At 42.3% G+C, this 13,903-nt stretch overlaps 1 protein-coding gene across 1 annotated transcript in view; it reads right to left on the bottom strand.

The window, feature by feature from the left end:
• Nucleotides 1-13,903, bottom strand: part of usp54b (ubiquitin specific peptidase 54b) — a 43,671-nt gene that overhangs the window by 19,904 nt on the left and 9,864 nt on the right. Inside the window, exons 3-6 of the mRNA XM_080517527.1 lie at nucleotides 7,384-7,518; nucleotides 4,190-4,303; nucleotides 3,992-4,074; nucleotides 2,060-2,165 (exon numbers count right to left, since the gene is read on the bottom strand). Coding sequence (XP_080373653.1) covers nucleotides 2,060-2,165; nucleotides 3,992-4,074; nucleotides 4,190-4,303; nucleotides 7,384-7,518 — 438 coding nt within the window. The remainder of the gene's footprint in view (nucleotides 1-2,059; nucleotides 2,166-3,991; nucleotides 4,075-4,189; nucleotides 4,304-7,383; nucleotides 7,519-13,903) is intronic.

The following is a 13,903-nucleotide window of genomic DNA, read 5'->3' as shown; positions in this document are numbered from 1 at the left end:
ACAAAAAAAACATCTGTCCGAAATGATTCTTGACGCCAGTTGACTGCAACTTTTAGTGACACAGCAATTTTATCATCTTTGTTCAGTTTCATTGAGTAATATATTGTATATTTGTATAAGTTATAAGTTATAAATTATAAGTTTTGTTTTTGAATGTGATTTATGTATAACCTTTGATGTGATTTGACTTATATGGTCATGATCTATAATTTTTCTAGAACAAATGTCGTCACTGCTAACATAACACGCAACATTCGTGCGGAAAAGACTATACTACATCTTTTTTGGTGAATTCGTCAGACAATTATACGATCAAACATTTTGATACATGTTGATCAAGTACATTTATTTAACTTTAAGCAGAGAGCACACTGTCCCAAGCTTCTGAAATTCAAAATTTGTTTGTAGTTCTTCATAATGTGATAATAACCTGAATAGATTTCAAAGCACTAGTCAGTTATTTGATAACCTATAATAGAAATCCTAATAATAAAAATCAGTGTAAGTAGATGTAATTCCCTCAAAGGAAAATGTTTCATGTCTACTCTTCAGCTGTACAATTTGAACTCACTTTAAAAAACTACTTTACAGATCTTGCGTGAAAATAAAGGGTTTTTTTCTTCTTGTTTTTTTAAATCAGCTGCACTTTTACTGACGCTTCAGTGTCTAAGCAAACCAAAATCTGAGGACGTTAACCAGTGAACAATCCCAAAAACGCTCATCTAAACACCATCACTCTGGGACAACACGGTAGCATTAACAAAAGCTGTGAGCTGCGAGTGACGGAGGACAAACACGGGCAGGTTGTGTGCGTCCTGCAGGATTGTGCACACACGATGTCAACGTTTGGACGGGCGAACGAGTCGATGGTGTATTAGTGTTGGATGCGGTGCGCTGTGAAGGCTGTGAAGGCTGTGAAGGCGACAGAGGAGGCTCTTTGTGCAGACACTTTGGCAGTGAGGGCTGGGTGTGCAGGGCCAGACTGGATCCATTCGGACTGCGAGCTCCTTCCCATGTGGCGCCACAACACACAAACCTGCAGCACAAAGGAATCACGCACCTTCCTCTGTTCTGCGCTCTCAATGTCTAAACTCCTCTTTTTAAGAACTATATGTTTTCCGGTGATAAGTACAGAGGAGAAATGGGGGGGAAATTTTATTTAATTGTCAATAAGCTGTTTGTGTTTTCACGGAGCAAAAAAGAGAAAAACAAAAAACAAAGAGATGATGAAACTAACATCATCCTATCAACTCTTTATCTGGAAAGTGACCATGTTTGGCGGTCGTGCTAAAAAGGTGCAATTTTGGTGCAATATTTCAAATAAAATAAACACCATTCCGTGAAGCTTAAAGATGCACTGAAAATTACTGCAATGGCAATATTGGTTTTTAAACATTCACTGCATTAAGTCAAGTGTGTCTTATAAAGGTTTTTTTTTTTTTAAAACTGACATTAATTTGATCTGCCCAGTAAAATGACAGCAAATTGATATATGAACAACAACATCTTTAAAATCCTTTGTTAGTGTACAAAAAAATTCTCATAGAAAAAAAAAGAAGCCATTTTTACAATGTGTACTGGAAAAACATATCCGCTATCTGCATTTTTCGTCTTTCAGTTTTGTTGCGAATCTTCTCTGTGAGAGTGAGTCGGGCTGATATTTGTCAAAGTCTGATGATTCTCAAGAGACACAACGGACAGTTTACAAATTCACCCTGAGTATGCTGATGGGACTTCGACAACTGGGGTTGAAATGACAGCGATTCTTACTAAAATTGAAGTTTCTATCGGAATTTTTACACTTTCTAAATCATCCTGGAATTTGTAGACCCAAGAGGCTCCAATCCGGCCAAAGCACCAAGCAAAGTGTTTTTTCTTTTCAATCTGTGTAATTGTGGGTCTCTTTCACACCCATTGGAAAGAGACCTGATTCTCCTGAGGTACAGAAATGTGTTCCTTCCAAAAAGCTTCAACGATTAGCTGCAGCCATTCATCGTCTGAAATAAGGAGTATTTCAAAACGCTTGGGTTCATGTATGAGAAGGTGTGTGAGCTCTTACAGGACAGTTCCGCAGGTCCCCCATGTTGCTGGCGTTGCGGAGAAGTTCTCCAAACATGTCCGGCGTGGGTTTCTCTCTGCACTCCAGCATCCTCACTGCCTGGTTACTGCAGCACACGACACACACACACACACACACACACACACACACACACACACACACACACACACACACACACACACACACACACACACACACACACACATACTGAGTAAATACATCCAAAACAGTAAACTTTTGTTCACTGATGAAAAGCGCATCGTCAAACCCGGATCTGACGATGTTTCTGTTCTTCAGACTCATTGAATTTGTTTGTTCTTTGCTCTGCCGATGCTGGTGTTTGCGGTGACCAGCAAACTGCAGAATCAATACATTTCTAACTTAATGTTCAGCAAGAAATACAAAGGGAAATGAAACAATTGTTGGCAAATTAAGTCGACCGCTGCGGCCCTTTCAGACGACCACCGAGTCCGTCCCACGGGCGATCGCTCATAATAAAAAAAGATAAAACAAAAGGGACGAGAAAGAAAAGTATACGAGGGAGATTATACGGCGACAAATTAACAACTTTGATCATTTCTGAATCCTTTTTGACCCCCCCCCCCCCCCCGGGATCAGATTGCATGCTAATAAACCAACAAGAAAATGTTAACGGTTATTATTAATGTTGAAGGTGACGGCAGAACAAGCTTGTTGAAAGAGTTTTACGAGTACGCCCCAACTACGTTTCAAGACAGATTCTTACAGCAAAGCTTGATGCAATGACAGTTCACTGCTGTGTTCATCCCTTGAAAGAATAATTTCCCTGTGAAGGACAAACTCAGATATACATTATTATTCTCTGTGAATGCGAAATTAACTTGAGTTCATCTCAGGTATAGGGATTATAACCGAATGAAGTGCTATTGGTTTTTTTTCTTTTCTTTTTTTTTTTACCGCACTGGTGACATTCCTTTCAGAATTACAATCTTTAAAAAGAACTCTCCTCTCCTCTCCCCTCGTCACCCTGTCCATTAGCCCCACTTGAACTCAACCTCTCGTCTGTAGTCTCTCACTCCATTTCAGCCCTTTGCCCGCCCTCTCAGCTTCAGACGCCCAGCCAGACTCAAGGCCGGAGGAGCAGAAAATACTCTGGTACTTCAGTGTACTTGTGTCTGAACTGTGTTTCGCACCAGGCATTTGTTTGGTCTTTTTGTTCGCCCTCTGATTATCGTGCTCATGTTGACTTTTGCATATTTGGCCGTCCGGGCTGTAAACAGCAGGCCTCACTCGGGGTAAAAATAGCTTGGCAGTGCTAACAGGCACAAACATGGAGCGATGACACCTCTGTGCCCCACAACTACCTTGACGTAGTGTGTTTATTTGTGCTTTTGCCCCCCCCCCCCCCCCCCCCCGAAATCATTCCTCTATTTCCTCCGCTGCGTTTAATTTCCAAAAAGGCATACGGAGGGATATATCCTCTTATTTCCTTCTAGTTGGGTCTTTCCGGCCCACTGTTCCACTTATAGATTTATGTTGCCCCCTGGGTCTACTGAATCAAACACCTGATTGATTACTTCCCCCTGTTCCTTACTTCATTGACTCAAAGCGCGTGCAGTTTTTATGTAACAGCGGTCAGCGTGCGTGTGCGGATTCACCTGCGTGCGAAAGCCACACACGAACATCCACCTTTGCATGAGGGAGACATTATGCCCGAGCTCACCTGCTCTTGCATATGCATGACCGTACACGTGTGTGCGCAATATGTGTGTGTGTGCGTGCGTGCGTGCTCGTGCGCCTGTGCTCACGGCTCAGCGTTCAGCAGGGACCCGGGCAGTGAAAGCAGAGAACACACTGTACCTTCCTTTACTGCCACCCAGCCACAGCTTGCTGCCAGATTTACTGCAGTGTGTGTGTGTGTGTGTGTGTGTGTGTATGTGTGTCTGGTCTTACCAGAGGGATGTAGTGGAGATGTAATGAACCATCTGAATGAAGGGTAAGGGGTCTGATGTGGCTCCACAGCTGTTACACACACACTGCAAAAGAAAAAAGAAAAAATCCAAACACAGTCTATGAGTTTCATCGTGGGACATCCTGACCGTGGTCCTCAGAGGTTGACTTTTAATTACTGTGGGGGGGGGGGAGTCGTACCTGTTCAAATAGAGTCATGGCAAACTTCTGGTGCGGTATGCAGTGTTTGGCCGTGCAGATGTCCTCCCTGCTCTCCGCGCTGATGTGGAAGTGGATACGCATCAGGAGATTCTCCTGATAAACACACGGGGAAGACGTCAGGAAACGTGTGCGTGAAAGAAGGAAAGTCCGTGTTGGGATGGAGTTGTTTGTTTATATAAATGCACTGTCTGTGTGTGTGTGTGTGTGTGTGTGTGTGTGTGTGTGTGTGTGTGTGTGTGTGTGTGTGTGTGTGTGTGTGTGTGTGTGTGTGTGTGTGTGTGTGTGTGTGTGTGTGTGTGTGTGCGTGCGTGTGCGTGCGTGCGTGCGTGTGTGTGTGTGTCTGGTCGTTCTTCTCTGTTGGTGCTCCTGTTAATCTGACCGTGGGAGCAGCATCTATATTTCATAAGAAGCCGACGGATTCCCTGACTGAACACATTTACTGCCAATCGATCAGACAGCGCCTCACAGGCACACACAACACACAGACACACACGCACGCACGCACGCACACACACACGCACACACACGCACACCCCGGTCTTTAAAGCCGGAGGAAAGAGGCAAAGAAATCAGCTGAAAGTGGTGAAGGGAAAGCAACAGGACTGGGTCGAAGAAAGAAAAACAATAAGACATTACAGCAATAAAACCTGCACCTAATAGCAATTTTATCATCTAGAAAATCACGACCGGAATATATTAAGAGTCCTCTTACCATAAAACTCCAATATTGTAGAAAAAAAACTCAACACGGTGAGACGACTAATTCTTGTTAATAGAGCAGTAAGTGTTGGTGATTCTCACAAGGGATCCATTGGATTTCAAGATGATTTTAACCTATTTAAGAATGATAATCGGATACATGAACCTCACAGCACAAATAAAGGAAAAATAACATATGCTTATGACTTGTAGCAAAGCATCACTCCCTTATTAATCTTATCTATACTTATAAGTATTGTTTCATATTCCTGAAAACATAATCATGTTTTGGGTTTTTTGGGGTGATATCTTGTGATAATCTCCACACTCTCAACTGCTGTGAAAGCAGAAGCGAGGGGGTTTTTGATGGATGCAACAACAATATCATTATTACTCAAAAAATAAGGTAATGCAATGACATAATTCAGACAACATGAAATGTCAAATTAAGCAATGTTTATATTTTCTAAGTAAAAGTTTCTAGCTGTCAAAAATCAACAAATGTGAGTTATTTCTTATGGGTCTGCTGTTTAAAACCATAGTTTGCATTCATAGTGTGAAGCGAACAAACAAAATTAGACAATGAAATATGTCTCTTCCTGCGGTAAAAATAATTCAGAAGAAGAACAAAGTATAGAGCATAGGAGGGGTTAATCCCTGCCAGCTAATATTACCTTGTGCATATGACTCTATTGTTTACTCTGTGTACACAACAATCAGTATTTGTACTTAAAAATATACAATGATGCTACATATTTCAGGAAAGTTATGCTTTTTAATGTAAAACTACAAGTTGAAGGGGAAGTCGAGCCCACAAATATCAGTACAAGAATAAATTATAATAATTAACCACTGACTGCATATAAGTAAATGTAAATATATGGGTAAATGAATATTAATGGCATTACAGCGCTAAATACACATATGTGTTGAGATGAAGTAATAATTAAAATGATATTATATAGGGTGTTATATAAGATTTTTTTTTAAATCCAAAATATATATTGTTAAGTGGTTCCAATTACTCCCTGTAATCTTCCATCGTTGTGTTCTTGGTTGTCATGGTGACCAAAGCCTGTGTTTGTGTGATACATCTCACAGTTTTCATAACCGATGTGTGAGCTAAATAGGGTTTATTTAAGTAAGTCACAGGGACTGTTATAATTGATAGATTTGAAAATACATTTCGGCTTCATGAGGACAGTTACCACAAAATATAAAGATGCACGTGAGCAACAGCACTAAAATAAAGATATGTTTTGGCAGCGTCACAATTATTCTAGTTGAGCGTCACAATTATTCTAGTTGTACAAAAATGATTTTAAACACTTGATAAGAATAGGAATTAATGAAACAATAGTGTGCCGAGGTTACAACTCTTCTTGTTGTAACATGTATCTGTCACATGAATTATTCAAAATGAAAAGAAAGTATTCAAATTGTACTCCAATCAACAACAAACAAACAAACCTTTTCATATTTACATAATTTTGTCCAGCCCAGTTTTTCCTGGTTACATGTGCCTGCAGTTTCTGTATGGGATGAGATAGAGGGGATCTTTTATTGAACAGACCTTGCAACACAATATGGGGTTTATCAAATTGAACACATTGTTTAGTACTCGTTCTGGACATTTCTGCGTGAGGACTGCATGTTCTCCTTGTGCCTATGTGGGTTTTCTCTGGCTGGTCGGTGTCTCGGCGTTTAGGATTCACAATATGTGAAAAGAAACTGGAGAATTCACGATGCTCAGTGCCGTTGCAGTTGTTGACTCCTTTTAGAGATGTGAAGCACTTTTAAACTGTGCTTCTTCTATTGCAGAGGTGGTTGTGTTGTAATTGTGGTGATTCACGGGGCATTTTATCGCACAGGTTTTACAAGTCGACAGCATCCTCTAAAATTCGACTTAAAAAAAAAAAAAATTATGATTCCAGGTTAAAAGCTCGCCTCCCTCGTCGGTCGCCTGATCTACTGCTGCTCTGTGCGGTTCTCCCGCTGTATATTGTTGGGGGAGACGGAATGACCTGCGGGGGGTCGCGAGGGGAGCAGAGCACATCATAAACTCACCGCTCAAGACCGGCTGCATATTGAAGGACACATATCTTACACTTGTACCGCCTACTTAAGCTGCTAAACGTTTTGCCGTTGACAATAAATTGGATTCTGATTCACTTTCAGCCGTTTAAAGATTAAAAAAAAAAAAAGGAAAGTACTAAAGGATACCTCTCAACATACTGCAGTATAACAACCCAGAAACACACACCAACAGCAGCCAAACACACACAAAAAGATTGCACTTGAAAGAAACACTTGTTTTGCAGGCCGCTGTGCCGGATACCCTGGGCACCTTGAAGATTCCTGACTGCGGCGAAGATGTGGAAGTTCCTCGTGTACTCGCTGAAATCCGCCTTGAGGCATCCGCCCCTCACCTCCAGAGTATGTGTGCGTGGGAGCGAGCGTGCGTGCAAACTCACGAAGCACTCGGCCGCGTCGTCCATGATGCCCAGCTGAAAGCGTTGTTCGTCCTGGAAAGTCTTGGCCAGAGCGCTCCGCAGTGCATCTGACGGCAGGACGCGCTCGCTGCTGAACTGGAACTGAGCGAAGATACTCTGTAAACATGGAGAAACATATAGAAATGCATTAATATTTCAGTTCACTGCTGCAAATACACCCTATATGCATTTAAAACTTTTTGCTTTCTTTTTTTTTTCCCCCCTGGAAGACCGCGGCGTTATCAAGAGTGTGTTTCTGCATCTGTGTCTTCACGTCGCTCAGGCTGAAACTGAGACGTCTAAACATGGCTGTCCTGTAAGTGGCCCCCGTGTTCCTGTCAACTGACCCACAAAATGCAGCTTGTGAGGCCAGTTTGTCAACGTGTTGGGAACAAAAAGTGCCGCGCGGCGAAACCCTGCGGCTGGACTGAAAGGAACGCCGTGGCTGAGGATCACAGCGCGGCTGCCCTCAATATCAGGCCGTATCAATAATGGATGCCACTTGTAGTGCACTTTTCTCCAACAAAAACAGGTCTGAGAGAGATTTGTAGCAGTAAAATAGAAACCAAATCAAACTGTTGCACTGCGGTCGGAGAGGGAGAGAGAGAGAGAGAGAGAGAGAGAGAGAGAGAGAGAGAGAGTTAGGCCACTAAAGTGTGTTTCGAGGGCAGCATGCGGAGACGGAAGAGGACAGGATGGACTTTTAACTCTGCAGTGAACCCGAGATCATGAACCTGCTCGGACATGTCCATTTCGCTCTTCAGTTATATTCATAAATGCAGGTTTGACCACAATTTCAGGGCCACAATATTAAAACATAGACTTTTTTTTTTTTTTCATCTTTCTGCTCTGTCCATCTTTTTCTAATCTGGTCAACTCTTTAACTATATTTAACACTTCAGAGATTCAAAACACCGGGGCACAAGGAGAAGAACATAAACCAAGCCTGTAACAACTCACATGAAGGGTTTTCATATGTAATCTGCAACCGTCAAAACCGCACTAAAGCTAAATGTGTTCATTTAGCTGTTTCACTTAAAACAATCATTTTTGAAATGTGTATTTTACAGGAATGATAATAAATCTAACCTCAAATCATCATGATGAAGGAAAAAATGCCAGTAAAAGGCATCTCACTGGCCTACAGCAGCATTAGAGAAGCAATATGACCAATTTGTACTCCACTGGAAAGCCTGCAGTATTTATCCTCATATTTTCTCCCAAAATTCTTGCAAAAAAACAAAATAAAAGAAAGAAAGAAAGAAAAAAATATATATATATATACAGACAACATTTGCAATTCTGAGCCACTGACTAAGGCATCTCTCAAAACAAAGGTATCTGCTTCCATTGAAAATCTCATATCTTCACAGGCTGGCATCAAACTCTTTTCTACACACTTGCAGTAACAGCAGTAATCACAGTTTTGAAAATCACAATCACAAAACAATCACATCCAAGCCATATTTCAGTTCAAGCACAGGCAGAGAGAGTGACTGTTGACTGAGCGGCACAAAAAGAAGAGAGAAGCCATCATTTCCGGGCCATTGAGCACACCTGAATAAAAGCTGCACCAAATTTAAAAAGAAAAAAAAGATGAAAAAGAAAGGTCGGAGTTACGTGATGCACCTGAACGCATCAATCGTGGATCAGAATGAAGGTCGTTAACCTGGAAACCTCCATAATTTATCCGCGTCGTTGTTTAAGCCACAGGGTCCGAAGCGTGTGAAAAAAGTAGCGACTTATGGTCCAGAAATTACAGAAATAGCATAGATGGCTTTCTAATTGTTGTTTGTTGTAAAAAAATAAAATAAAATCTGACTTGGCAAGAAAATAACTCATCAAAACCTAATTTTGAACACTGATAAAACTGTCAAAAACAAAAATGAACAAGTTGGTTTGATGCGTTCGAGCATCACAACTACCGTAAAAGACACTAAAGTTATTAGCATGCGCAATGTGAGGAGGTGGAGCTCAGCACTGGAGTGTCTTGTGTTAAAGTCACGCCACCACACATATACATGACTGCTGTCAGGAATATAGAATATTTAACACCTGGCCCATAACGTCCCTTGACACCAGTGACTCCTGACATGTATTTGCACCTCAAAGGCTTTTCAACCTGCGAACTGAATCGTAATCAGAGTGACTCCAACTTGATTCATTTTTTTATTTATTTATTTATTTATTTTTTATAAAGGATGTTGAACAGGCAAGTGTATAGGTCCAGCAACATGTTTTTCATCGAGAGCTGTTTTTCACTCGACAGTCTCTTGTTTGAGCCGCTTTATTTCAATAACTTGCAGCTTCTGCGTCACACACGAACGAGACGCTTGAGAACTGCAGATGCAGATGTGGTCAAACCTGCTCGTCTCTACGGTTTCCCATTTCCCTCCATTCAACACATCAAAATGTTCAGTTGTTTAGTAACACATCCCACCCATTAATAGATATCGAGATGATCGGCGTTATTCACTTCGATTGTCACTGTGTCAGTAGTCATAATGTTATGGCCGATTAGTGTTTGTCACATGAAGATTCTATTGAGTGCTTTTTGTCTAAAAGTGTGTTTCTTTTCCTTTTCTTCCTTCCTTCGGACCAACAAACTGCCCCTCAGGTGTGATGACAGCATAAATTCACCTGGAACCAAATCAGGCTTAAACGAATGTAAGATCTTCAAACTTAGAAGCAGATTATATCTGAGTTGGAAGTCCAAATCTGCATCTGATCTAAATAAGTCTGGTGTGCTCGGCTTTTTAACTTCAGGTTCCATTTATGACGCTGTGGAAGCAAGATGGCTGTGATCCTATGGAGAGAACATGTTATAAAACAATAGGACGGGTGTGTGAGTGTGTGTGCGAGCCGAGGCCTGGCAATGGGAAAGGTAATGCAGTCGTGCTGACAGGAGTGTGTTAGAGTGTGTGTGTGAGTGAGAGAGAGAGAGAGAGAAAGAGAGAGAGAGAGAGATGGAAAAGGGAAAGTGAGAGAATCAGAAGAGTAAGAGCAATTGTGTGTGTGTGTGTGTGTGTGTGTGTGTGTGTGTGTGTGTGTGTGTGTGTGTGTGTGTGTGTGTGTGTGTGTGTGTGTGTGTGTGTGTGTGTGTGTGTGTGTGTGCTGACTGCAGCAATGCGCCAAGGAGAATGGAGGGGGAATATACCCTACAGAGAGAGAGAGAGAGAGAGAGAGAGAGAGAGATGGAGGAGGAGGACAGGGAGAGATGAGGCAGAGTAATAGAGGTGTGTGTGTGTGTGTGTGTGTGTGTGTGTGTGTGTGTGTGTGTGTGTGTGTGTGTGTGTGTGCGCGTGCGTCTGCGCGTGCGAACATGTGTGTGTCTGAAGACAGGGCCAATCGACACCAACTCCCACAACCATTCATCTTTCTTGCTTCGTTTTCTCCCACTTTCTCCTCTTTTTCCTTCTCACTTCTCCGCTTCATCGTGGCCTCTCTCTGTGAGTGTGTGTGTGTGTGTGTGTGTGTGTGTGTGTGTGTGTGTGTGTGTGTGTGTGTCACAGTGTTTTGCTGTTGAGAGAGATAAAGTGTTGCAGTGATTTCTAGAGGGATAGCCACAGGCAGACTCTGAACTTCTGTTTACTACAACGGCAGGCGTCTTTATCTGCTGCAGATAAACCCGGCGAAATCGCACACAATCCGGCCAGAATAAAAGAATCCACAATTGTCATTTATCTCAGTTCCCCTAAAAATGGATGTCTGAAAATTGAACACGCCATTAAAGTTCATTTGCTTGGGTGTCTCGCTCGGTTATTCAGAGACTTTTATCTCCGCGTTGCTGTGGGGACGACGTCGAGCAAACTGTAAGAACGTCGTCACATCTGTTCTCTGGCAGGACGGATAATGAAAAGTGACAGGAAAATATGAACACTTAACACGGTGACAATACCTTTGATTTCTACGCCCACAGCTGACTGACACGCCGCACACCTACTGTCACCGCACGGCGAGAAGGATTTGCGAGCGTCTTAAGGTGCATGCGTGTAGCAGGCTGACGTGTTCGGCATGCAAGTAAGTGTGTGTGTGTGTGTGTGTGTGTGTGTGTGTGTGTGTGTGTGTGTGTGTGTGTGTGTGTGTGTGTGTGTGTGTGTGTGTGTGTGTGTGTGTGTGTGTGTGTGTGTGTGTGTGTGTGTGTGTGTAGCATCCCAGCGTGGGCTCTGCTACCTCAGCGCTTTCAGTCAGCCAATTAATTACAGAGAAGCGCTGGAGACAGAGCAGCATGTAGAACCCACACATCGACACTGCTACACACACACACACACACACGCACACACGCACACACGCACACACACATACACACATACGACGACGCCACAGCACATTACACACAACACTTCCCTTCGCTCAGACACATATTTGTCACCATCGACGCAACAACTGGTTGGAACAGAGCTGCATGAGGCTCGTTCATTATGAGGGTTTCTTGACGTTAAAGATCTTACTCGGTTACTTTCTGTTCAGCAGCTGGCAAGAAAAAAAAAAAAAAAGAAACACACAGAGCAGTGATTCAACCTGTAGCTATGTGATGACAGCAGTTAAATGGACGTTTTTTTGTTTCCAATTTAATTGAAGTCTTTTTTTCCCACCAGGGAGAAAGACAGGGAGATGAGAATTAAAGAGAAGAAGAAGAAAAAAAAAAACTAGGGTAACACAGGAATAACAGAAGGGTACAAAGTGTCGGACAGCCGATAGAGATTAATGGTGGGTGACCGCTTAGTGAGGCAATGAGTAGCTTTGAACGGCACATGGTGAGTTTGTTTGCATGCTGCAGCGTTTGGCTTCTCATTGGAAAGGTCAATGAGGTTAAGCTGGACTCTGTGCAGGAGGTCTCACAGAGGAGGATGAGGTGTCAAGTGGGATCCATCCGTCCCTCTGGAGAGGCAACTCCCATCTTTCCTGTAAAAACTACTTTTTACCATGTACTTCTATTTGTATTTATTATAGTTATCTGTGTGTAATCGTATTCCTTTCTGTTATTCTAAATGTCATCATGCATTCTGGGCTGCACCTTAGCGTTTCCAAGAGATTATTAAAGCACTCCTGTTCCGTTGTCGTCGATTCTATTCTAACACAGTTAACAACAACGGCTCGTAGACTGACGACAGAAGGAGCACATCAAGATGGATTTCATAGTTGAATTATTTCTGCATCTGCGTATTCCAATCCCTTTGTGTTTCACGCGTAGAGACGTGTCCAGGAGAAGAACCAACAGGAAGTACTGTGACATGCAGCAGTTTTGGGCAAAATAAAGTTCTCCGCAGTTCTAAGTACCCTTCGGGGTTAACTTCCTCCTCAAACCTCCTCTATTTGGGGAACCTTTCTCCCCCGTCAGTACACAAGCCGGCCCTGTGGTGAGTTAGCGTTCAGTCGCTGGGCAAACACACAACTCGAGCGTGGAAAACCACAAGGTATCAAAGCCTACCCAAACCATAAGGGGAAAAAAAACAACAAAATAAACAAAAAAACAACTTCTCAGTTGGGAAAATTCCCATGAGCACCTTCTGTCAGAGCTTAAATACTTTGATAACACAAACAAAAACCATCTGTCTGCCGCACGTCTCCACAAGCAGCACGAGAGCCTCAATGCATCATGGGATGGGAAACGGCATCAGCGGCCGGCAAAGTTCAGGCTTCATTAGGACGTCAGGATGAAAAAAAACACGGAAAAGCCTTCCAGGATATCGAGCTCAGCGCTTAGTGTCTCATGCAAACCCATATGGAAAAGGAAGATGCTATTTTTACAGGATATACACGTTATTCTTATAAGTTTCATGTTGTAAGACTTTGAAACTTCCTTCCACAGTCTTGAAACGAGCCTTTGATATATTGTTATCAGTACCTATAATGTCTATCAATGCCCTCACATACATTTGTATAGTTATCAGGAACAGAAACACAGGAGATATTAATCACTGTTAGAAATGCAATTTAAAGAGAATTTCTACCTCTTCTTCCAAGTGCTGAGAAAAATGCATGTACAATAATTACCTTCATTTAAATATCTCACTCTGCCTCCTCGATTTGTGGAAGCATATATAAACAAAGCCGCTTCTGTTATTTTAAATGGAAACACCTTTCTTTGAACCAAGTAGTCGAGGGTTGCGTAATCAGCACAAACGGCAAAAGCTTCCCTGCTGTGTTTATTAGCAGGCAGGTCTGTCCAATTTGGACTTGTATTGGCTCAGAGGATTGTTTGAACGCATTCAAGAGACCAAAACACAAAAGCTTGTTTTGTTAAATGCCTGAGATTAATAACAGTAAATCACAAAACTGCCTATACTTTTAATTTAAAATGCACTGGCCCATTTTGTAGTGTTGTTGTAACCCCCCCCCCCCCCCCCCACATGCCATGTTTAGTTTTTCTTATCATTTGCATTTTATGGCCCTGAGGTTTGTCTTGTTGCGTGTTTCTATAGCGAGTTACTGCAAGATGTCATGTTGTGTTGTGTTCTTGCACATTCTAATCTTTATGCATTTGCTTTGAGTTAATGCA

This window comes from Blennius ocellaris, assembly GCF_963422515.1.
Source record: "Blennius ocellaris genome assembly, chromosome: 21".
Lineage (NCBI taxonomy): Eukaryota > Metazoa > Chordata > Actinopteri > Blenniiformes > Blenniidae > Blennius > Blennius ocellaris.
Note: the sequence above shows the minus strand (reverse complement) of the source record. Positions and strands in the feature narration are given on the sequence as shown.